Below are 23,734 nucleotides of genomic sequence, written 5' to 3'. Positions count from 1 at the left end.
GTACTGTTGGAGACCAGATATAGTGAATGCAGGGTCCTCAGTTTAGTAACACTTGTTAACTCTAAGACCCCATTCACACCTGAGCATTTTGTAGCTTGAAGCCTAAAGCTACAAAACGCTGGAGGGGAAAAATTCTATTATTCTCTATGGAGAATTTGCTTTTTCTGCTTTTTACTTTGGTGACCTTTTGACCTGTACAAAATCGCGGCAAAATCACAGTAAAAAACGCTGCAAAAATTGCGGTAAAATTGTGCGACTTTCTGCCTGAAAACGCTATGCTCGGGTGTGAATGGGAACACGTTATTAATACTGAACTTTAGAGAAAATAAACAAAAGGTCTCCTTCCTCCCCAAACTTGACTACAGTAAGTGTACAATGAGCAAACTGGCCAAATTTCGCTTTTATGTATGGTCGGCTTTACCTTGGAGAATATTGAGAGGTCCTATGGTGCAAACACTGAAAAACAATCTGCACCATTTGATGTTGAGATTTTGTCTAGTGCACTTATCCTTTAGGGACAATAGAGCATATTGAATAAACAGCATTTCAGTGGAAGAATTGGATATCATCCCCACTGGGTATTTAATGCACGTTGTGGCTTAGGATGACATGACCTACACCCATTAGGACGACTGCTTCCCGTATTAGTAAATCTTTATGGTGTATGATGGGCATTCCTACTCAGCAAGTCAAGAGCTATAGAACCATACTCTCGTAAAACACAAATGGAGTGCATTATTTATAGACTATGCAGATGAAAGGAGTGATTTGTATTTGATAAGTGATTGAGGAACTGGCCAGCCACTAAGGCCCAGATTCTCAAAGGGCTTACGACGGCGCAGCGCCATGTACGCTGTCGTAAGTCCTAATCTGGACCGTCGTATCTATGCGACTGATTCTTAGAATCAGTTACGCATAGATATCCATTAGATCCGACAGGCGTAAGTCTCTTACGCCGTCGGATCTTAAATGCATTTTTTTTTTGTCCGCTAGGTGGCGCTTCCGTCGTTTTCCCTGTCAAGTATGCAAATTAGCTAGATGCGCGAATTCCCGAACGTACGCGCGGCCGACGCAGTAAAGTTACGACGTTTACGTTTGGCTTGTCCCGGCATAAAGTTGCCCCTGGGTATATGAGGCGCAACCAATGTTAAGTATGGCCGTCGTTCCCGCGTCGAAATTTGAAAAGTTGCGTAGTTTGCGTAAGTCGTCCGTGAATGGGGCTGGACGCCATTTACGTTCACGTCAAAACCAATGACGTCCTTTGCGACGTCATTTGGCGCAATGCACCCTGGGATATTTTATGTACGGCGCATGCGCCGTTCGTTCGGGAACGCGCTTCATTTAAATGCTACACGCCCCCTACCCGCCAAATTTGAATTCCGCCGGGTGATTTACGTTACGCCGCCACAACTTTATACGCAAGAGCTTTGTGAATAAAGCACTTGCCTGAAAAACTTGCGGCGGCGTAACGTAAATCAGATACGTTACGCCCGCCCAGTTTTACGCCGATCTACGAGAATCTGGGCCTAAATGCCTTAAAGGAAACTTGTACTTCATAAATTACGAAGGTTGCCATTGCTAACTGCCTTCTGAAAATTCTAGTTGCATGGCTGTATCTGGCATCAATATGTTTGTGGGAAAAGATGAAACGGCTGCACACTGGCAAGATCGATCCAACGTAGATTTATTTGAACAAACTGGTACTCTTCTAAATGTAAGTGTTCTTGCCTACATTAAAATCATTTTACATACAGTATTACGCTATGTGCCCTTCCTTTCTCCTTTACATTCCATCGTATTGACTCCATTCCCTGGCCCCCATTGGGCATCCCCTGGAAGCACCCACCTACTCGTATTACTCCGTGTTTCCTTCTGGATTGGTGGGAGATTTGCTCTTCTGGGAACATTCATTTCTTGCAGTGGTTGATATTCTGTCCAGTTGACCCTCCGAACGTATGTTCATTAGGGTTCACTGCATCTGGTTAACCTTTTCTCCATTGGTCGGTGGTGGATTTCTTTAGTGCACTTCATCCCGGATCATTGGGAGCATCATCACTATTATTCACATTGAACATTTTCTTTGATTATTAGTCTCATTACCAGGGACTCTTAATTACATTATTTAGTGATTTTACTATTCATATTGTTTTCACTCATGCACATTATCACTTATTTGTTTGGGTGTTATTTCATTTATTTATATGTGCTACACTTTTTATGTTTAAACTGGTACTCTTGACTGCCAACCAAGACAAGAACTGAGAGAGGACACATTTCACACTGCAATAGTGCTTCTTCAACTTCTTTGAAAAAGCACTATTGCAGTGTGAAACGCGTCACCTCTCCGTTCTTGTCTTGGTTGGCAGTCATGAGTACCAGTTTGTTCAAATAAATCCACGTTGGATCAATATTGCCGTTGTGCAGCCGTTCTTTTCCTATTGCTTTCGGTTGCGAGCCGTGGCTCTATTTCATTAGTCACCGGGAGCGGGGTTACCTTCTTGGAATTTCAATATGTTTGTGTCTGGATAAAGAATACAGCTGTTGAAGTTGTAGCTCCTGTTCTGCATACTTGTTCTGGATCAGTGTTCTAGATAGTATTGAAGCACTTGGATCAGCATTAAAGCAAACAGTGCAGCTATAACAGCCTATGTTTTTCCTTATTATATGTAAGTATTGAAATTTTATCTAAAAGCAGAACCTTTTTATATATTTTGGATAAAGTTGTGAAGGGTTAGAACCTCTCATCTTTTTATTGTCGGGACTTCCCAGTTGGGGGGAGGGGAAACTGGAGAGATTCACTCCACTGGGATTGAAAGTGATGGGGAAAATGCAAAATTTTAAGTTGTCACCACACCAAGGATAGAGGGAAATCTTGCGATTGGGACACTTGTTCTAATGATAACTGTTTAAAGCCAGCCATGCGCTTGGCAAATTGTATCCAGTTCCTGATGAACTGGCTGAAAATCAAGCCGTGGGTGGCTTATGGCACTCTATCACCCAACATTCTTTGACCAACAATTTTCAATCTGTCTACTTCCATTTTTTAATCAAACAGAGGTTGCATCAAATGCAGTCACTGTTTGAGTATTCTTTCAGAATACAATAGCGGGAAGTGGAAAATTTATTTTTCCACGCTGTTTAGTATATATATTCTGCACATTAATCGTTAAAATATTGTGATCTTGATTCAACCCCCCTGATGATCTCCAATGCAGAGTTTGCCGAGATTCTTTCATATAACAAGTGGAGAGACTTTATTTGCCCACTCAGCTGTCAAAGTTTTTAACAGGAAACATTGTAACTAATGCTTCCTTCTTAGCTCAAAGGGATAAAATTCTGTGTGTGTAAAGAAAAAAATCTGGGTAGTCTGACAAGTTTGTAACAACATGAAACATTGTAACTAACTTCCTTCTAAAGCCCCATACACACGGTTGGACTTTTTGCCAACAAACTTCAAAATGAGCAAGTTTCCCAAAAAATCATGTGTACGCTCCATCGACAGACTTTTTCGTTTTTCATCGGACAAAAGTTCGCTCTGCAAACAGACAAACTTTTCGGCAACAAAAGTCTGATGGTGCCTAGTCTGACCGTGTGTACAGCAAGCCATCAGACTTTTGTACAAAGTGCAAATATGCATGCCCAGAACCAATGTTAAAATCAACCAACAATAGCAGAAGTTGACCAAAGGGTGGTGGTAAAGAGCAGATATAGGCTGTGCAAATTAACTTTTAATTAATCTTTAATCTTTTTGATCGATTAAACTTCTTTTGATTAGTACTCACCTCTCCGCCGGCTTCTGGGCCTTCAGGGAGTTCCGTCGGAGATCCGGTTACGTCATGGACACCAGCGGGGCTTTCCGTGTCCATCTGAAGGGCTCCTTTGCTGTGCCTTTATATCTGCATGCCGGCGGGACCTTACTATCTGCCACACGCAAGGGCTGTTACACTTCCCTCTATCACTTCCCTCTATCAACCTGGGATTCTACAACCATCCACTGGGAGTTGTGATGGTTCCCTTCATGGGACATCTAGATGCCAACGGACTGATGTTAACCTCTCCTCATCTGGATTCAGCAGTTGTATCGTTGTACACATTTTTATACCGGTATCATACTTGGCTACATGTTTTTATGACTGCTTTTGGTACCGTTTGGTATTACTCGCACCATTTTTACTCGCACCATTTTTACAGTTTATGTAGCTACATTGATTTTATCTCCAGTGAAATATTTATTTGGTTACCTACTATAAAGACTATAAAAGTTTTAATTAGGGATGCACCGAAATGGAAATTTCAGAACCGAAACGAAACCGAAATGAAAAAAAAATTCAAACCGAAACCGAAACTGAAAATTACTTTTCTTTTTTTCCCCTATTTCAATTTTTTTTTCAATAATTGGATGTATTACACGAGACATTTTAATTAGCTTCATTGATTTAAAATAACCAGAATTGAAAAGCTCCAATTCAATATAATAAAATCCAAACTTTTATTTAAAAAATTAGACACAAATAGTATATAATTGGTTACAGTGGCTTCGTTTGATGGGCACAGTGGCGACGTGTGATGGTAGAGTGGCGACATGTGATGGCACAATGGCTGCGTTTGATGGGCACAGCGGCTGCGTTTGATGGGCACAGTGGCGACGTGTGTTGGCACAGTGGCTGCGTTTGATGGGCACAGTGGCAAAGTGTGTTGGCACAGTGGCTGGGTTTGATGGGCACAGTGGCTGGGTTTGATGGGCACAGTGGCTGCATTTGATGGGCACAGTGGCTGCATTTGATGGGCACAGTGGCGACGTGTGATGGCACAGTGAGGCTGCAATTAATGTTTTTTTTGGTAGTCAGAGAAGACAAGCATGGCTCAATAACACACAAACGTTTTTTAAAAAAAACGTTTGTGTTATTGAGCCATGCTTGCCTTCTCTGACTACCAAAAAAAACATTAATTACAGCCTCACTGTGCCTCTGTGAATAAATAGCAGATACTTTTTTTTTTTATCTGCCATTTTTTCATTAGGGAAGTGCTGGTCAGTCTCAGTTAGTTAACCCCCCTCCCCCTGCTAGTGCTTACTTTTTTTTTATCAGGTTACGCTGCTAGGTTCCTCCTAGGCAGGCAGTGTGGTTATTCTGACTCTGACTGTCACAGGCTCCGACACAGCTCCTGGCCTGCCCAGCGCTCCGAGTCCTCCCTCACCTCCGGCCGTGACGTCACGCCGCTGGATTAGACCAAAAGACTCCCCCATAGGGGGGAGTCCAAATACCAGGAAATGGAGCTAGGAGGAATCCGGTGGAGCACGATCGGCAGTCGGCACGCAATTTGTACAGTGCCGCTGCCCACGCTATGTACATGTCTGGCGGCCAGCGTGTGTGTCTGGCAGTCTGTGTATGTATTAGAACTGTGCCCCCTTGTAAACGAAATGGTCCCGCCCACAGCGTTCATTATCGGCAATTCTAATGTGTTTCGGCAGGGACCCAAAAATGCTGTTTTCGGCCGATATGTATCGGCCACCGATATATCAGTGCATCCCTAGTTTTAATGCTATTCCCATCGAGCGCTGCCTTTTTGTGTGTGTTTTGTATCCTGCTATTCATTTTTCCAGTTGTTGGTAGCTGCACTGGGAATCGGCCTGCAAGGAGATCCGCTAAAAGTAGTTGGATCTGTATGTGCGTTATAATTAATCAAAATTAGTCGATTTAATCGATTAAAAAAAAAACCGATTAATCGAATAGAAAAATTTGTATCAGTAACAGCCCTAATAAATAAATAAAAATTATTTATATACAGGTCATTCTCAAAAAATTAGCATATTGTGATGAAGTTCATTATTTTCTGTAATGTACTGATAAACATTAGACTTTCATATATTTTAGATTCATTACACATAACTGAAGTAGTTCAAGCCTTTTATTGTTTTAATATTGATGATTTTGGCATACAGCTCATGAAAACCCAAAATTCCTATCTCAAAAAATTAGCATATCATGAAAAGGTTCTCTAAACGAGCTCTTAACCTAATCATCTGAATCAACGTATTAACTCTAAACACCTGCAAAAGATTCCTGAGGCTTTTAAAAACTCCCAGCCTGGTTCATTACTCCAAACCGCAATCATGGGTAAGACTGCCGACCTGACTGCTGTCCAGAAGGCCATCATTGACACCCTCAAGCAACAGGGTAAGACACAGAAAGAAATTTCTGAACGAATAGGCTGTTCCCAGAATGCTGTATCAAGGCACCTCAGTGGGAAGTCTGTGGGAAGGAAAAAGTGTGGCAGAAAACGCTGCACAACGAGAAGAGGTGACCGGACCCTGAGGAAGATTGTGGAGAAGGACCGATTCCAGACCTTGGGGGACCTGCGGAAGCAGTGGACTGAGTCTGGAGTAGAAACATCCAGAGCCACAGTGTACAGGCGCGTGCAGGAAATGGGCTACAGGTGCCGCATTCCCCAGGTCAAGCCACTTTTGAACCAGAAACAGCGGCAGAAGCGCCTGACCTGGGCTACAGAGAAGCAACACTGGACTGTTGCTCAGTGGTCCAAAGTACTTTTTTCGGATGAAAGCGAATTTTGCATGTCATTCGGTAATCAAGGTGCCAGAGTCTGGAGGAAGACTGGGGAGAGGGAAATGCCAAAATTCCTGAAGTCCAGTGTCAAGTACCCACAGTAAGGTGATGGTCTGGGGTGCCATGTCAGCTGCTGGTGTTGGTCCACTGTGTTTTATCAAGGGCAGGGTGAATGCAGCTAGCTATCAGGAGATTTTGGAGCACTTCATGCTTCCATCTGCTGAAAAGCTTTATGGAGATGAAGATTTAATTTTTCAGCACGACCTGGCACCTGCTCACAGTGCCAAAACCACTGGTAAATGGTTTACTGACCATGGTATTACTGTGCTCAATTGGCCTGCCAACTCTCCTGACCTGAACCCCATAGAGAATCTGTGGGATATTGGGAAGAGAAAGTTGAGAGACGCAAGACCCAACACTCTGGATGAGCTTAAGGCCGCTACCGAAGCATCCTGGGCCTCCATAACACCTCAGCAGTGCCACAGGCTGATTGCCTCCATGCCACGCCGCATTGAAGCAGTAATTTCAGCAAAAGGATTCCCGACCAAGTATTGAGTGCATAACTGAACATAATTATTTGAACGTTGACTTTTTTTTTTATTAAAAACACTTTTCTTTTATTGGTCGGATGAAATATGCTAATTTTTGGAGATAGGAATTTTGGGTTTTCATGAGCTGTATGCCAAAATCATCAATATTAAAACAATAAAAGGCTTGAACTACTTCAGTTGTGTGTAATGATTCTAAAATATATGAAAGTCTAATGTTTATCAGTACATTACAGAAAATGATGAACTTTATCACAATATGCTAATTTTTTGAGAATGACCTGTCTGTGTGTGTGTGTGTGTGTGTGTGTGTATGTATGTAATATATATATATATATATATATATATGCTGCGTAATTTCAAATTTTGTGCGTCGTATCTTTCTTTTGGTATCCACAAAACAAGATACGACGGCATCTGTGTTAGATCCGACAGGCGTACGCCGTCGGGTCTTAGATGCAATTTTTCGGCGTCCGCTAGGTGGCGTTCCCGTCGTAATCCGCGTTGAGTATGCAAATTAGCTATTTCCGACGATCCACGAACGTACGACCGGCCGTCACATTTTTTTAAGTCGTTTCCGTTCGGCTTTTTCCGGCGTATAGTTTAAAGCTGCTATATGGTGGCGTACTCAATGTTAAGTATGGCCGTCGTTCCCATGTCTAATTTTGAAAATTTTATGTTTGCGTTAGTCGTCCGTGAATGGGGCTGGCTGCCATTTACGTTCACGTTGAAAATAATGACGTCATTTGGAGCAATGCACCCTGGGAGTTTTTAGGGACGGCGCAATGTGCAGTTCGTTCGGCGCGGGGACGCGCTTCATCTAAATGAAACACGCCCCCTACCCGCCCAATTTGAATTCCGCGCCCTTACGCCACGAGATACACTACGCCGCCGTAACTTACGGTGCAAATTCGTTGAGGATTCAAACCAAAGCCAAGTAAGTTACAGCGGCGTAGCGTATCTTACATATGCGCCGGGCGCAGCGTATGTATGTGGATCTGCCCCACTGGGTATAACTGTCAGAGTATCCATTTTGAAATCTTAGTACATATTGTAGAATGAAACCTTGTTATAACGTGGCGTTCAGCTTGATTACGATTTTCCAGCATGGTGTGACATTACAAACTGCTGTAACACTGCTGCACAATGTGCCCTCGCTATCCCTTCTTTCACCGTGCTGATAATGAGACACACAGGGATTAATCTTGTGTGTCTCCACTGCCTTCCTGTCTTATTTCCATGTGGAATGACTGATGGCTGTAACCGTACCTGCCAGTGAAATCCATATCCAGCTCTAGCGGTGAGCTAGGTAGGATGGAGCCAAGCTACCTGTGTTTATGGAAGACGAGCTGACAGACCATTATGGAACCGTGGCAACTCTTAATCTGTTTCTATTTCAGGAATGCCGACTTAATGAGGTTGCAAAGCGGCTTAAGAGTTGTATGGTTTTAGTCAATCAGCATTTACAAATACTGCACTGTACAGCCAGCTGTAATATTTGTGACACTTATTAATGCAAACTGCTGCTATTGTCGGTTTAATGAACATCTCTGAGCAACAAGGAAATCTGTAAACTGCTATAACATAGTAATTGTACAAAAATACATAAAAAAAACCTTTACTTTTTATCAGTATTTATAGATCTTTATACTGTAGATAATTCTTCCCTTTAAAGAGGAAGTAACCCCTGATGGGTGTTACTTCCTCTGTTTCCTTGTAAAGGTAAAGCATAATGGGCAGAACCGAGGAGGATAGCAGTGGCACGGAGGGGGGACATGGAGCATGGAGGGGGAGCGCAGAGCCAAGGAGGATAGCAGCGGTACAGAAGGGGGGACACAGAGCATGGTGGGGGAGAGCAGAACCCAGGAGGATAGCAGTGGCATGAAGGGGGGACACGGAACGTGGAGGGGGAGAGCAGAACGGATGGGGGGAACTGGAGGAGGATACAGGGAAAGTCAGGTATCCGGTGAAGTATCGGAGCATTTTCCCGGAGTACAAGTACTTGGGGGGAAATCCTTAGTATCGGTACCGATACTAGTATCGGTACCGATACTAGTATCGGTATCGGGACAACCCTAATCATTTTCCTTCTAATTTGTCTTGGTCTAGCACATAACATGCCGATTAAAATACATTTACATTTTTGGTTGTAACATGACAAACTGTGGAAAATTTCAAGGGGTGTGAATGCTTTTTCAAGGCAAACTAGCCCCAGCTATTGTATTCATTTATTTAGGGCCAAAACATCTAATCGATTAATCGATTATGAAATTAATCGATTACAATTTTCATAATCGATTAATCGGCCAGTAACATAATGGGGTTAAAACAACTAAAATGAGCCCTTTATAGTACAAAAAAGCAAATCGCTACTGTAAATATTAATTTCACTGTCCCACAGTAAAAAAATGAGCCCCTTACAGTAGCGATTATTTTCTCTTTTTGTACTTTTTTTTGTTTTTTTTTTTAACCCCATTATGTTACTAAACATCTCAGGCCGAGTTCACACCTCTGTTTTTTGATGCTTTTTGCAGAAACACACTACAGTTCATTTACATGTTTTCCTATGGGACACGTTCACATCCATGATTTTTTTTTTCAGCTGCTGCGTATTTGGAAAGGGCAAGAAATTTTTAACGCAAAACGGTGCTATTTTGTTTTTTTTGGTTTAAAATACTTCAATGGAGAAGCTGCAGAAAAGCATATAATGTGTTTTTGCGGCAATTTGTGTTTTGTAATCTGCCCAACAACAAATTGGCCCAAAAAAATGTAATTTTTTTTTTTTAAAGGCTATTATCCGATTAATCAAAACCATAATCGGCCAACTAATCGATTATGAAATAATCGTTTGTTGCAGCCCTACATTTATTAATTTATTGTTAACAGATGGTGAAACATGTAGATGTGACTTTAAGGCCTCTTCATGTCTTTCTCCTAACTGCGCCTTTTTAATTTGCCTTTAACTTTTAATCCTGTCGGTGTGGGGATTCATTTTGGCATGGATTTAGAGGTGTATAGTGTAGAAATCTTTCCTTTCATACATTGTGACGTGAGAATCTGTATGATGTGATAATCTGAAAGGGTAAAACGTGTTCTGGTGGTCTAGTGCCTAGGCTTTATCTGTAGAAGTAAAGCTGTAAAATGTTTAACTTGTAGTTCTTCAATATAAAATACATTTAATTTTTTTTAAATATGGAATCATTGTATTTTTCTATACCTAGTCTAGCCCTATTACCTCATGAGAAGCTAAAATCGTTTCACAAGACGATCAATCCCCAGTAGTTTGCCCAAATCCGTATAAGTGAGCACCCAGCCATCAGAATACACGGGGCTGCCTGCCCCGTGACAAATTGAGTACAAATAAGGATGGTGATACAATATTTAAATAGCAATAGAGTTAAACAATTTGATTTATGAACAGGATGAGTATATAACATGGTAAAAATGTAATGAGTAGAGCAACAAATAAACCAATAAAGTATTACATCGAAAGCATTATAAAATTCTATTCCATTGGTTCATTTTGCAAGAGCAGTAATAATCTAATAGGTATATATTAAAAATAGAAGACATAACCTCTTTATAAGTACCACACAATATTAAAAAAAGGTAGTAAATAAAAAATAGGAGTAGAGAGAAGAGGGTAAAAAAAGGGGGGTAAGGGAATGAGGGGGGGTTTACAAGTATAGAAAGTATAGTCAAGGCAAATAGAGTAAAATTACCAAAGCAATAAGACTCCTTTCACACTGTGCCGCCCATATTTGCCCACTAGTGGCCGAGAAAGGGTTAAAACTGCCCGCATTGCGGTATAGCCGCGCTGTCCCATTGATTTCAGTGGGCAGCAGCGGTGGAGGAGCGGTATACACACTGCTCCTTCACCACTCCAAAGATGCAGCTAGCAGGACTTTTTTTTACCGTCCTGCTAGAGCAACGCTCCAGTGTGAAAGCCCTCGGGCTTTCACACTGGAGACGATGGAACAGCTTTTTAAGGGCGAATTGCAGGCGCTATAGCGCCTGCAATACGCCCTCAGTGTGAAAGGGGTCTAATGGTGTGTCACAAAGTCTGGAGGTAAACATATAGCTTTATTTCTGTGTATGGTTTCAGCTAGAATTAATTACTTTGTTTTTCATGCCTTAGCAATGGTTTGTTTTGCGGCTGTTCAGAGCTGTAAAAGAAGACAAAATTGATTCTGTGTGATCCCATTAGGTTTCATCTTTAAAAGGGCTGTCACAGGGTTGGGTATAGGTGTATCAAAGATTTTGAAGGCCAAGTCAAAAACTGCCTTCCATAATTTTTGGACAATTGGGCAATCCCACCAAATATGAAGTTGAGTGCCAGACTCTGAACACCCGCGGAAAAAAAGCTCCAAGGTAATCAGAAGCATATTTCAAAATCCTAGCGGGGGGACCAAATACCAACGGGTTAGCACCTTATAGTTAGTTTCCACAGCAACAACATTACAAGAAGCAGACTTGGTGGCGGACCATATGCTAGACAATTCAGTAGCATTAAATGAGCGATTTAAGGTCTAGTTCACGTTTGGAGACATGTGAGGGGGCACCAAAATTTGCTTATAGAGAAATGAAAAAGTCCTCTAGCATGAGGGTCAGAAATACTAATGCGTTCAAAACATGACATTTGGGATAGTTGGGAGTTGGAATTGAGATGAGGTTGGAAACATTTTTTGATTTGCAAATATCGGAACAGTTCCGATTTGAGGAAGTCCACGTATCCTACAAAGTAGGAAAATAATGTATAGAGGAGGCAGATACCAAACAGATAACATTTGCTGTATTCCATGCTTTAAAAGCATAAGGAACGATCCAGGCAGGGTAAAAAGTGGGATTTTTAACAAAAGAAAGGTAAATTAGGAGATTGAAGGACAAGAGAAGTTTTGGATCTGTCCCAGATGGATGAAGAATATTTTGTAATAGGATTGCGAAATAAAAGTACGATCAGTTGGTCTTAACCATAACATGTTGGATACTGAAATGGGGTCAGTCAATAGACTCCATAGTTACCCATCAAGGAATTTCTTTGATTGCATGGTCTTTTGGTAAATGTGCAAGGTGTGCAGCATGATGGTAAGCAGAAATATTTGGAAAACCTAAACCTCCACAATATTGTGGGATACAGAGTGGATTTAGAGGTTCGAGATTTAATTTTACCCCAGATAAAAGATAATTCTGCGCTGTATAAGCCAAAAAATATGAGATGGAACTGGGATGAGCAAGACTCTAAAAATATATAAAAACTTGGGCAATATAGTCATCTTAATTACATAAATTTTGCCTAACCAGGATAGAGGGATAAAGGACCATTGTGATAATAATTCAGTAGCCTGTTTTAGTAATGGAAGGCAGTTAATGCCTTGTACACACTATCAGAATTTCTAATGGAAAAAGTCAGATGGAATTTTTTCATCAGATATTCCAACCGTGTGTGCCCCATCAGAGTTTTTCCATCGAAAATGCAGACGTACTTGGAAAGAGGACATGTTCTCTCTTTTTTTTTTTTTTTTTTTTTTTTTTCCCGATTAAAAAAAAATTCTAGCGGAAATTCCGTTCGTCTGTATGGAACTCTGACGGAGAAAAAAACATGCATGCTCAGAATCAAGTCGACGCATGTTTGGAAGCATTGAACGTAATTTATCTCGGCTCGTCGTAGTGTTGTACGTCACCACGTTTTGGACGGTCGGAATTTGATTTAACAGCGTGTATGCAAGACGGCTTCAACGGAATTCTGTCTGAAAAATCCGTTGGAGTTTATCCCGACAAATTCCGATCGTGTGTACGGGGCATTAGTCAGTTTTCTTAGTAGTGAGTTGTATTCCTAGGTATGGAAGTCTCTGAGGTGTCCATGAGAAGGGAAGTGAATCTTTAGCAAGCTAAAGGTCTGAAGGAGGCATGGAAATGTTGCGTGCAGTCGATTTTTTTTATAGTTAACTGTTAAGCCCGAAATGTGTGCAAAACGGTTTAGGACAGACGAGATTAGGTGCTGTGATGAAGGGAGATGACATGAAGAGTAAGATATCATCTGCAAAAAGACATACTTTATGATGACATCCAGCTGATTCAATATATTTTTATGTTTGGATCAAATCTAATTAAATGGGCCAAGGGTTTAATGAGGAGTACAAATGGGAGGGGGAAGAGAGGACATCCTTGACAGGTGCCTCCTCCAATAGGAAAAGGGTCTGATTTAAAAAACGCATATTTTATAAATGCATTTGACTTGTCGTATAAGGAAGAAATCCACTTAAAAAAATGCGGTCCAAACCCTCATTTTTTAAGAATATATTGTAAGTATGGCCATGAGACAGTGTTGAATGCTTTTCTTATATCTAGCGATAAAAAACATGCAGGTAGACATCTGGATTTAGCGACATGGGTGAGTAAAGAAGTGCTACGAATATTATCACTTGCTTGGTGTGAGGGGATAAACCCAACTTGATCTCCATGAACAAGTTTGCCTAATACTTTTTGATTCAAGCGGATCGCAAGTATTTTAGCTAAAAGTTTAATGTCAATATTAAGAAGCGAAATAGGATGGTAATTTGTCCAAGAGGTTGTATCTGTTTTAGATTTGGGAAGCATGGAAATTATGGCCATTAAGGCTTCTGAAAGAAAACATTTCTTGCAGTATGAAGCAGAAAATTCTTCTGGGCCGAAACGTTTATTAAGTTTTAAAGCCTTAATAGCCACTATGACTTCTGTTGCAGAGATGAGACATTCAAGTCATTCACGGTGGGTTTGTGAGAGTGTTGTAAGGATAATTTGTGAAAAAGGGAATCCGCAGCAGCATGGTCAAAATTATGGCTGGGTGAATATAATTTAAAAAGATTTGAGCGGAATGTGTGTACAATTTTGACAGGGTTACTTGTGTATGAATCGCAATTTAGTTTGAGTCGCACAGATGTCTTAGGTTTTTGCCGTGAGTGTAAGGTTCGAGCTAATGGGGTACTGTATCTGGTTTATTTGCTTTGAGGTAATAAAGGTGTTGTGATTTACGTATTAATTTATCTGCAGAGTCAGTGAGAAACGGGTCGAATTCTAAGCGGGCTCTTTCAAGCTTGGCTTTAGTAGAAGGGGAGGGAGAATTTTGGAATGCATTGTGACACAGATTGAAGTAATTTTCTAATTTTTGGTGAAGGAGCTTACACTCGCATTTGAGAAATGATGCTTGCCGGATAAGTGTACCTCGAATTACAGGTTTATGGGCTTCCCGAAGAGTGAGAGGGTAAATATCTGCAGAAGTGTTATTAAACATGCTCTCAATGACTATCTCATTAATATCTAGACAATGGGATGGGTGAGTTAGAATGGAATCATTAATGCACCAAGATGAATGCTGGGATCTCGGGATAGGGGAGAGATGGGTTAAGGTGTTTACAAGAAACAAAAAAACATCCCAAAAAACATTAAAAAAAACAAATGGCTGGAGGCCACGTGAAGAAATATAGCAAACAACTCACTACTGTCAGTAAAAAATAAATAAAAAAATGACCAGCTGAAAAGCAAGGAGTTAAACTATAGAAAGTTTGCATCAAGTAAATTCTAAACTGGCAAGACAAAAAAAAAAGTTTACCAAACATCTTGTTGGAAGTTAAAGATATAAGAATACCTGACATTGAGTCAAACAAAAAGAAAAAAGTCAGTCCATAGAGTCCTCAGGAGTTGGCGTAGCAGAAGAAAAACTAACATGTTTTTATTTCCCCTGGTGACTCTATTTCGGGAATATGCAATTAGCGGACCTCCAGCTGTTGCAGAACTACGATTCCCATGAGGCATAGCAAGACTCTGACAGCCACAAGCATGACACCCAGAGGCATGATGGGTCTTGTAGTTTTGCAACAGCTGGAGGTCCGCTAATTGTCCGCTAAATCAGTGGATCTTTTGCTCTAGCTGCGGAAATAGGTACGGAAATTGTGAAATTTGGCGATATCACGTGGTGGTCCATCAGCTTTGTGTTGTGTGAGCGCTCTATGAACACTGTCCATCTAGATTCTTTCGACTGGTATGAAAGGCTGTAGTTCTTAAAATAGGGATAGCATGGTGGCTTGCAAATCGGTGACAGAATCAGGTATTCCACGTATACAGAAATTGGAACGCCGGGCCCTATTTTCGTAATCTTCTAAACGAGATTGAAGGATTACGTTTTCCTCTTTTGAGGTTTTCAAATTTAACTGCATAAGTCTGGGTGTTATTTTCAAGTCCATCAACTCGCAGTTCAGGATTTGCAGTGCTGATTTCCCTAGTCAGACTGTTTGTTATATGATCTGAGGTTTAAGGGCTTTGTGAAGCATTTTTCAAATTGCCTCCGAACAGAAGAATGACTAGAGTCTGTAAAAGATGTAATTTGTGAAGTTTGTATATCTGAATCTGGGTCATATTCCCCCTGTATTGCCACAGACACCTTAGAGCGCTGAGTGTGAGGTAACAGGGGGGAGGGGATGAAGCTAGTGCCATTTTGACTGAAACCTGAGGCAACACTACTTGTTTTTTGGCTTCATTGGCTCCCAAGAACCATTACATTAAGTGGTGATTGTTATTAGCAGGCTGAGTAACAATATTTACTGGGTGAAGCTGAGCCAAGACACAAACATCCCTTCAGGAGCAGAGCTCTAAGCCGGCATGTCTGCTCAGTCAGGCTCCGCCTATGCGCCTCCTTGTGTTTTGTTTTTTTTCAACCCAGTGGCCTGAAGGAAAAAACCTGACAACCTGGAGAGGAGCCGCTGTACTAACTTTGCAATGTTAGTACAGAGACATCCCCCCCCCCCCATCCGCTGAGCCATTGAATTCTGATAGGGGGGACAACCCCTTGCCAGAACACACCAGTTACTGCTTTCAGCCATTGGCTTAGAATGCTGATCGGATGCCAATCTCCAGACCTTTTCCAGTCATTCCCATTCAACAGAAGCCGGCTTCTGTCGAACCACCTGCTGCGCACACACAAGCCTGAATGTTTATATGGAACTGGCCAGTGTGTATGGCCGTTTACTCTAAAGCTGATTTTGGTATACACATTATGAAATGGGAATGCTAAATAAGGTCAACACTGTGTAGTAATGAGCACTTGTGCTTTTTACATGTATAATATATCATCACTGGAGTATTTTAAGCGTTAGAGGTTGTTGGGCTTAAAACACTGATAATTAAGTTTTTTAGTAAACGCTACAGCATTTTGCTGCACACCTTTCAAAACCATCCAACATCCTTTTTTTATTTTTCTAATTTATATTCTGAAGAATGCAGCAACAGCATTTGGAATAGCCAAAAGAGGATAGGTACAGATCCCATGGAGGACACCTCTTGCTGCATGATTCCCCTATAGATATTAGATGTCGGGGCCAGCTTGGCCTACTAGATTACATCTGGCTTTAATTGATTTCAGTTTTGGATAAACTGACCCAAGCAATAGTCAGAACAGCAGAACCTGTGCAGTGCATGACCAACCTAAGGTGATGAACATTGTTAACATTTTAGCTTGTAGACCTTTTTTTTTTTTTTTAACCTTCTTAAAATCTAACCATCCATTTGCTCTTTTCACAGATTATTTATGCACTCCAGACGAAAATATTTACAAGATAGACTTCACAAGATTTAAAATCCGAGACATGGAGTCAGGAACAGTTCTATTTGAAATCACAAAGCCACCAGCATCCGGTGAGGTTACTTTTATTAACTACTTGAGTACTATTCTGGTTTACCCCTTCATTACCTGGATGTTTTCCAGTTTCCAGTGCCGTGATACTTTCATAATTGCTCAATTGTGCAACACTGTACCCAAATTATTTCATGCATTTTTTTTTTTTAAGACCGATAGTATTTTCTCAAAAAAAAAAAGTTTCATTTGTTTTCAATAAAAATGCTGTGACCGTGCAAACATCCCCAAAATGACCCCTTTTTTTTTTTAAAGTAGACCCCATAAAGTGGTATTTATTTTTTTTGCCACAAGAAACATGCTGGTAATGGTGCACTAGATATAAAGGAAGGTGGGAAGCAGATGACGGGGTTAATGTGCAGGATAAGGGAAGCAAAGGGTTAACATACAGGTCACATAGAAAGACACTATGAAGATTGGATGTATAGGAGAGGAGGGTGAAAGGAATTACAACTTTACTTGCAGAAGTTGCTGCCTTGATTCAATTTCATAAATAATTAATGACGCCATCAATTAATTCATTAGCTCCTGTTTGCTCCCCTTACCCAATTGTAAGGTCCCAGTCATTTCAGGCGATTTACAGTGTGCCTGTACAGGGCTTTGTTTAGTTGGCAAGGGGATGTACAGGTTTTCCATGCATCTCTGTGCCAGCTGTCCCATAGATGTCTATTGGGATAAGCTGCTGAATGAACACAGCTGTTGTGTCCCAATGTGGCACCTCTGTGGGTGTGGGTGCATGACACTGAATGCACCAAGGGTGCATTCACGTCACACACTCACACCCACATAGAGGTCATATTAGGACATAGTGGCTGTCTGTGAAGCTGCATGTCCCAAAAGGAGATCTATAGGACTGCCAGCACGAGGATGCACGGTTCAACTGCATCTTCTTGCCAGCAAAACACGTCCCTATACAGGGCGCTCAAGTAATCACCCTGTGTAAATAGGGCCTGAAAGGAAGGGAAGGGGGCTCATAGATGCACACATACAATGTTTACATCAAGGTTTCTCAACTGCAGTCCTCAAGTACCCCGAACAGGTCATGTTTTCAGGATTTCCCTTAGATGAAACGGCTGTGGTAATTACTAAGGCAGTGAAACTGATCAAATCACCTGTACAAAATAATTGAAAGCCTGAAATCATGGCCTGTTGGGAGTACTTGAGGACTGGAGTTGAGAAACATTGGTTTACATCATGTGGTACCTGTAATTGGTCTTTTTATGGTCCGTCACAGTAATCTGAATGTACAGAGCCGCTTTGATTGGTTCTGTACAGAGACTCTATACAGAGTGTTCCAGGCACTAACAAGTTCAATGTTATGAAAATGACATTTAACTGGTAATATTTTATTCTATTTTATGTAGATAGGATTGGAAAGTGCTGATTATTATTATTATTATTATTATTATTATTATTTTTTCTTTGTTATAATTTGTACAGTGGGTATTTGCAAGGAAGACATTGTAGCGTTATACAGTCATTAAGCCTAGAGCACTGTGGGTTTTAAAAGGTTATTTATGCAAAGGAATTTGGAATCGTCAGGCTTATTCAATGAAGTAATGCAAAGCTTGACCATAGACGTGTGTGTGTGTGTGTGTGTGTATATGTGTGTGTGTGTGTGTGTATGTATGTGTGTGTGTATATATATATATATATATATATATATATATATATATATACAGTGTGTGTGTGTGTGTGTGTGTGTGTGTGTGTGTGTGTGTGTATATGTGTGTGTGTGTATGTATATATATATGTATATATATATATATATATATATATATATATATATATATATATATACATAATTCATACAAAGTAAGACATCTGTCCTCTCCAGTTCTGGAGGATCGGGATCCACATCAATCTTTTTCCCAACTCTACACAGCCCAGTAGTATCTAAATGTAAACATGCAGTTCTGTTTTGAAACTCTGTAAGCACCCATGGTAGTGTTAAATTTGCTGTCACTTTTGCTGGACAGCTTTGTTTGCATGTAAAGATGAAGGGGACAAACATGATCAGACTGAAAAGGAAAAAGCTTCTTGCAGAACACTTGAAAATAAGGAACTTATAACAGCAGCATCAGTTAATACAGCAAATGCAAACAGGAAACGCAATGATTCCTGTTTAGCAAGTCTTCATTCTAATTTTATCGGTTGTCATTATGATCTAGTACTGTGTTCCAGCAGAAAAGGGGAAAAAGTAAGATCTTAAAGGGTAGTAAAGGTAAATGTTTTTTCACCTTAATGCATCCTATGCATTAAGGTGAAAAAACATCTGACAGCATCGGCCACCGCCCCCCCCCCCCCCAGAGCCCCCGTTTTGCTTACCTCACCCTTCAAAAGTCCTGTGCGTGTCCCCGTCATCCTGTTCGGTTCCCAGCCTGGCCGTTGATTGGCTAGGTTGGACGGATTGATAGCAGCGCAGCCATTGGCTGGCGCTGCTGTCAATCACATCCAATGACACTGCGCGCCGGGGGCGGGCCCGAGTGATGCAGTCGGCGGCTATGTAAGATTGCCTGTCGGCACTGGCAGTGTTGGCCTGGGTACTTGGTAGCTGGAATTGATGCTGACAGGATGCCCTACAAGTCCAAGGTTGTGATCCCTAAGGAGGAGACATGTCGCTGAAAGCCCTTTTGCAGTGTGCCCACTGATGGGTTAAGATTGGGCTCTCTGATAGCCCTGCAACCTGCATCCCTGTGATTGTTCTGTGTATGGATCTTTATTGGTGTTATAAATAAATAAAATTAATACGCTCCGTCATATCGGAGTGCAGTAAACCTACAATTTTTACATATGTGGAGTGCCACCCCTCCTTGCACAGCAACACAGGCCAAGTGGTTGGCCTCCTCACCTATGGCATCTGCCTGCAGGTATTGTGGTGGCGCATGGTAGGCATTGCTAGGCCACTACTTGGCTGTGGTCATATAATTACCCTTTTGAGGTAAGGCTTTATATTCCCAAAAACTCCCTGGCAGAATGCAGGCAGTGAGGTGGTGGGAAAGACAAAGGGATGAACTCTCAAATCCCTTCTAAGGGTAGAGCAGGCCCCCACATAGTTCCCCATGTAATGGCTGCCCTCGGGGTCAGATCAGTTCAGAATTTCTGTCCTTATTAGGTCTTTCCACTGTTTCAGGTATATGTTCCCCAAACTCCTTTGTGTCTAGGGAGACATTTTCTGCAGTCTCCTCAGGCTTGTGTGAAGAGCTCTCAGAGGTTCTAAGGGGGTTGTAATGCCTGGGATGTAAATGTGGGTGCTTCACTTGTTGCAAGAACATTGAAGATTATTCTTTGGACGAGTATGTGGAGAAGGGGAAGTGGTAAGGTGCAGGAGTCCTCTTTTCTTGAAGAGTCCTCTTAGTAAGAGGCTCAGAGTTCGGACCTGTCTCAGGCACATAGGACCACAGTTGAGTTTTTGGCAGATGTGGTCAGGATTAAATTAAAGCGGTACAAAGCTGCCATTTCAAAAATGTACTTCTCTGAAGGTCTTGGGTCCTGGCAGTCACCAAATCTTTTCCTCTGCATCCTAACTTGCAGGAAGTAATGTCTGCTGATTGAGCTCATCTGGAAAAGTTGTTTTCATTTCTAAAATGGTTAAAGTGTTTGTTAACCCCCCCCCCCCCCCCCCGGTTCCTTAAAGCAGATTACACAGCACAGCACTTGTGCCTTCTAAACTGTAAAAAAAAAAAATTAACTTGCCACTTCCTGTATGCCCTCTCTAAACAGACCACGAAAATCAGGGCTGCTCTGCCCTGATCACCGTGGTCTGTTTGCATCCCTGCATGATACGTACCTGTCCCCTCTGCTCTCCTCTCTCTCCCCTCACCCCCACCTTCCTGCCTGTCACCCTCTGTGTGTCTCAGGCTGGTCATGTGCCACGTGATCTCCTCGGCTTAAATCAGAGGGAGATCATGGCCCCTCTGGCAGAAGCAATCCATCTGAGCTGTAAAGTGGCTGCGAGTGATGTGACCGGCCTGAAGACAGTTCAAATTGGGTATTTAGAACACTTGTCTTTTTAAACTAATGACACTGTGTGCTATGCCAGCCTCTAATAGAGGGACTGGCATAGTTTTATATAGATGGGTTAAAAAACCCTTTAACTCAGCGGTACCCTATTGAGGTGGATTTCTCCAACCATAGATCCAGTTATTTCTTACCAGTGCAAGGCCCTGATGATCCCAGTGGATAAGGTTCTGGCCTTTAAGAACAATGCAGATAAGAGATTGGAACTCCACATTATGGTGTCCTTTTTCTTTGGTTGGTGCAACTCTGCAGTGGCTGCGGAGGGAGTATTACAAGCACTCAGTGTGTCCGGCCAGGAAATCTAATCCTCAGGATTATCTTGTTATACAATACCTGTAGGAGTTCCGGTGTCAAATTTTTTTTTTTGAGTGCAGAATTCAGTACTTTAAGTTGCTGTGTGCGGGCAGCCTATTGAGCTCTATTAGAAGGCAGAGCCTTCAAGGACACAGTTATTCCTCCTAATGTGACAGGTGTGTGAGTGTGGGCTAAATGGAGACAGTGTGTGTTTGGGACAACTTATGTGCACGTGCATAAACATCACAATAGGACAAGCGGCTGCGTCGTAAAAGACTTGAATGGGCTGCCTGCATGCAGCACTTAGAAGTTAAAATGCATTACAAATGCGCTGCGCCCCTTAAAAAATAAAAATAATAATTGTACTAATTATTATAACCTGTCCCTCCTTTCCGATGTCCTGTCCCTTCCTCCCATTACCTTCCTAGCTCTGTGCATGTGGTGTGTGTGGAGAACAGAGCACAGCCAAAATGGCATACAGGTCACCAATAGATGCAAAGGACTTCATTACCATGATCCAGGAGTACCCTGTGCTTTATGACTCCAAACATCAGCATTATAAGGACAACAGAAGAAAAGAGGATCTGGGAGAGAGCAAGAATTTTCTTTATTATGAAGAAATGGACAGACAGGAGATCACAATGTTGATTATTGCATGTGGTTATCAGGATAGCCATATCAGTCATGAAGTGTTCCCAAACAGAGTGCAGTGACCACATGGACCCCTCTTCAGCCTGTACTAATGATGGGAAATATTTTTTGAAAATTGGGGTAGGAGTACCTGCAGAAATTAGGCCCAGAAATTAAGCCTGTTCAAAATGTATGGAGATTGCATCCTGTCCAAGACTCTTGAGAATATTCAAACTACTACCTTTGGTCTCTTTCCATCAGTAGTGGATGAACCCAGTAACGACGCCTCCGAGTAAGTCGTCTCAAAATGGCAATGGCCAGCGCCAGAATTTTGACCAAAAGAGAAGACATTCTTACTTTTTTCCACACACTACGAAAAAGGACAAATACAACAAAGCCAAGCCCAAAAATGTAGCGAAAAATGCATTGATACTGCATTAAAATGCAGAGCTCAAACGCACGTCAGTCGCACATTAAAAGCGCTTCAAATGCATAAAAACGCGCAGTTATGTGCAGTTTCGGGTGTGAATGGGCCCTTAGTGTACTTAATAGCTGCTTGGATGAGCAGTGAAGTGTCTTCAACATTAAAGCACACGTACAGTTAGAGTGACTAAATACTACTGGCTATACCATGACCTGGATACACCCGATCATCTACATACAACCTCACCCTGACATGTACAATCATGTCAGTGTTTGACAGATCATTCCTATTTTTAGGCCCCATTTCTTTTAAACTTGTGAGCCACAATTGTAATGGGCATTTGAACAGTTAGGTTCAGGGGTCAAGTCCTGGGGAAAAAAGTGTGGGAACTCCCACCCAAGATCCACTCCCCCACCAAAAAAAAAAAAAAATGATACGCACATATGCATAATTAATAAACCGTGTGTTTTTTTTTTTTCGATCCACTGTACCTTAGTAATCCTTTATGTTACTGCCCGCTTCCTGTATATGGATTTATCGGGTAGTGTGCAGGTATTCCGTTACTTCCTCGATGCTGCAATGTCTCCTGGGAGCTTTTGTCATTGTTCCCAGGAGACATTGCGGAGGTCTGCCGCAAGTTGTCGCGGGATTTAGAAAGAAGCAAGTTCTTTGTGAATTGCGCGATAACTCGCGGCAGACCTCCGCAATGTCTCCTGGGAACAATGACAAAAGCTCCCAGGAGACATTGCAGCATCGATGAATCCATATACAGGAAGCGGCCAGTAACATAAAGGATTACTAAGGTTCGCCTTCCCCTGACAGTGACTCGAGCTGGGCATCGCCGCTTAGTGAAGGATTGGCTCGGGCGGCTCGGCTGCTCTAGTCCTGCAAAGGTAACTGAGTTCCTGCTGTAAAAAAAGTGCAGGAACTCCGTTCCCACACGTTCCCGCAGGACTTGAGCCCTGGTTAGGTTACAATATCAAGATAGGTGTCTGATAATAAGCTGTGTATTTTCAGTTGGTGGAATTGTTGTGGTGTTTTTCCTACAGTACACTTTTTATGACTTTCTCATTTTTTTTTTTTTTTAACCACTTCAGCCCCGGGTGGGCTATTTTACCTGACAATTGTATGGTCGTGCAATGCTATACCCAAATAAAATTGAGGTCCTTATTTTCCCACAGGTATAGCTTTCTTTTTGGTGGTATTTGATCACCTCTGTGTTTGTTTTTTTTTTTTTTTTTGTGCTACAAACAAAAAAAGGCAGACAATTTTTAAAAAAAAAATATATAATACATATCCCAAAAAAATATATACATTTCATTTATTCATCAATTTAGGCCAATATGTATTCTTCTACATATTTTTGGTAAAAAAATCACAATAAGTTTGTACTGATTGATTTGCACAAAAGTTATAGCGTCTACAAAATAGGGGATAGATTTATGGACTTTACATTTTTTAAATTTAATTTTTGTTTTTTTTTTGTTTTTACTGGTAATGGCGGCGATCTTTTTGGGGACCAGTGGCACCAATACAGTGATCAGTGCTAAAAAAAAGTCACTTGCTTGAACACCTGGAATCACTTTGTACG

General features: G+C 41.5%; 1 protein-coding gene across 1 annotated transcript in view; it reads left to right on the top strand.

Annotated features, from left to right (window-relative positions):
• Positions 1-23,734, top strand: part of UNC119 (unc-119 lipid binding chaperone) — a 113,197-nt gene that overhangs the window by 72,780 nt on the left and 16,683 nt on the right. Inside the window, exon 2 of the mRNA XM_040338507.1 lies at positions 16,664-16,777. Coding sequence (XP_040194441.1) covers positions 16,664-16,777 — 114 coding nt within the window. The remainder of the gene's footprint in view (positions 1-16,663; positions 16,778-23,734) is intronic.

The sequence above is a fragment of the Rana temporaria genome, chromosome 2, assembly GCF_905171775.1.
Source record: "Rana temporaria chromosome 2, aRanTem1.1, whole genome shotgun sequence".
Classification (NCBI taxonomy): Eukaryota; Metazoa; Chordata; class Amphibia; order Anura; family Ranidae; genus Rana; species Rana temporaria.
This window is presented reverse-complemented; position numbering and strand designations above follow the sequence as displayed.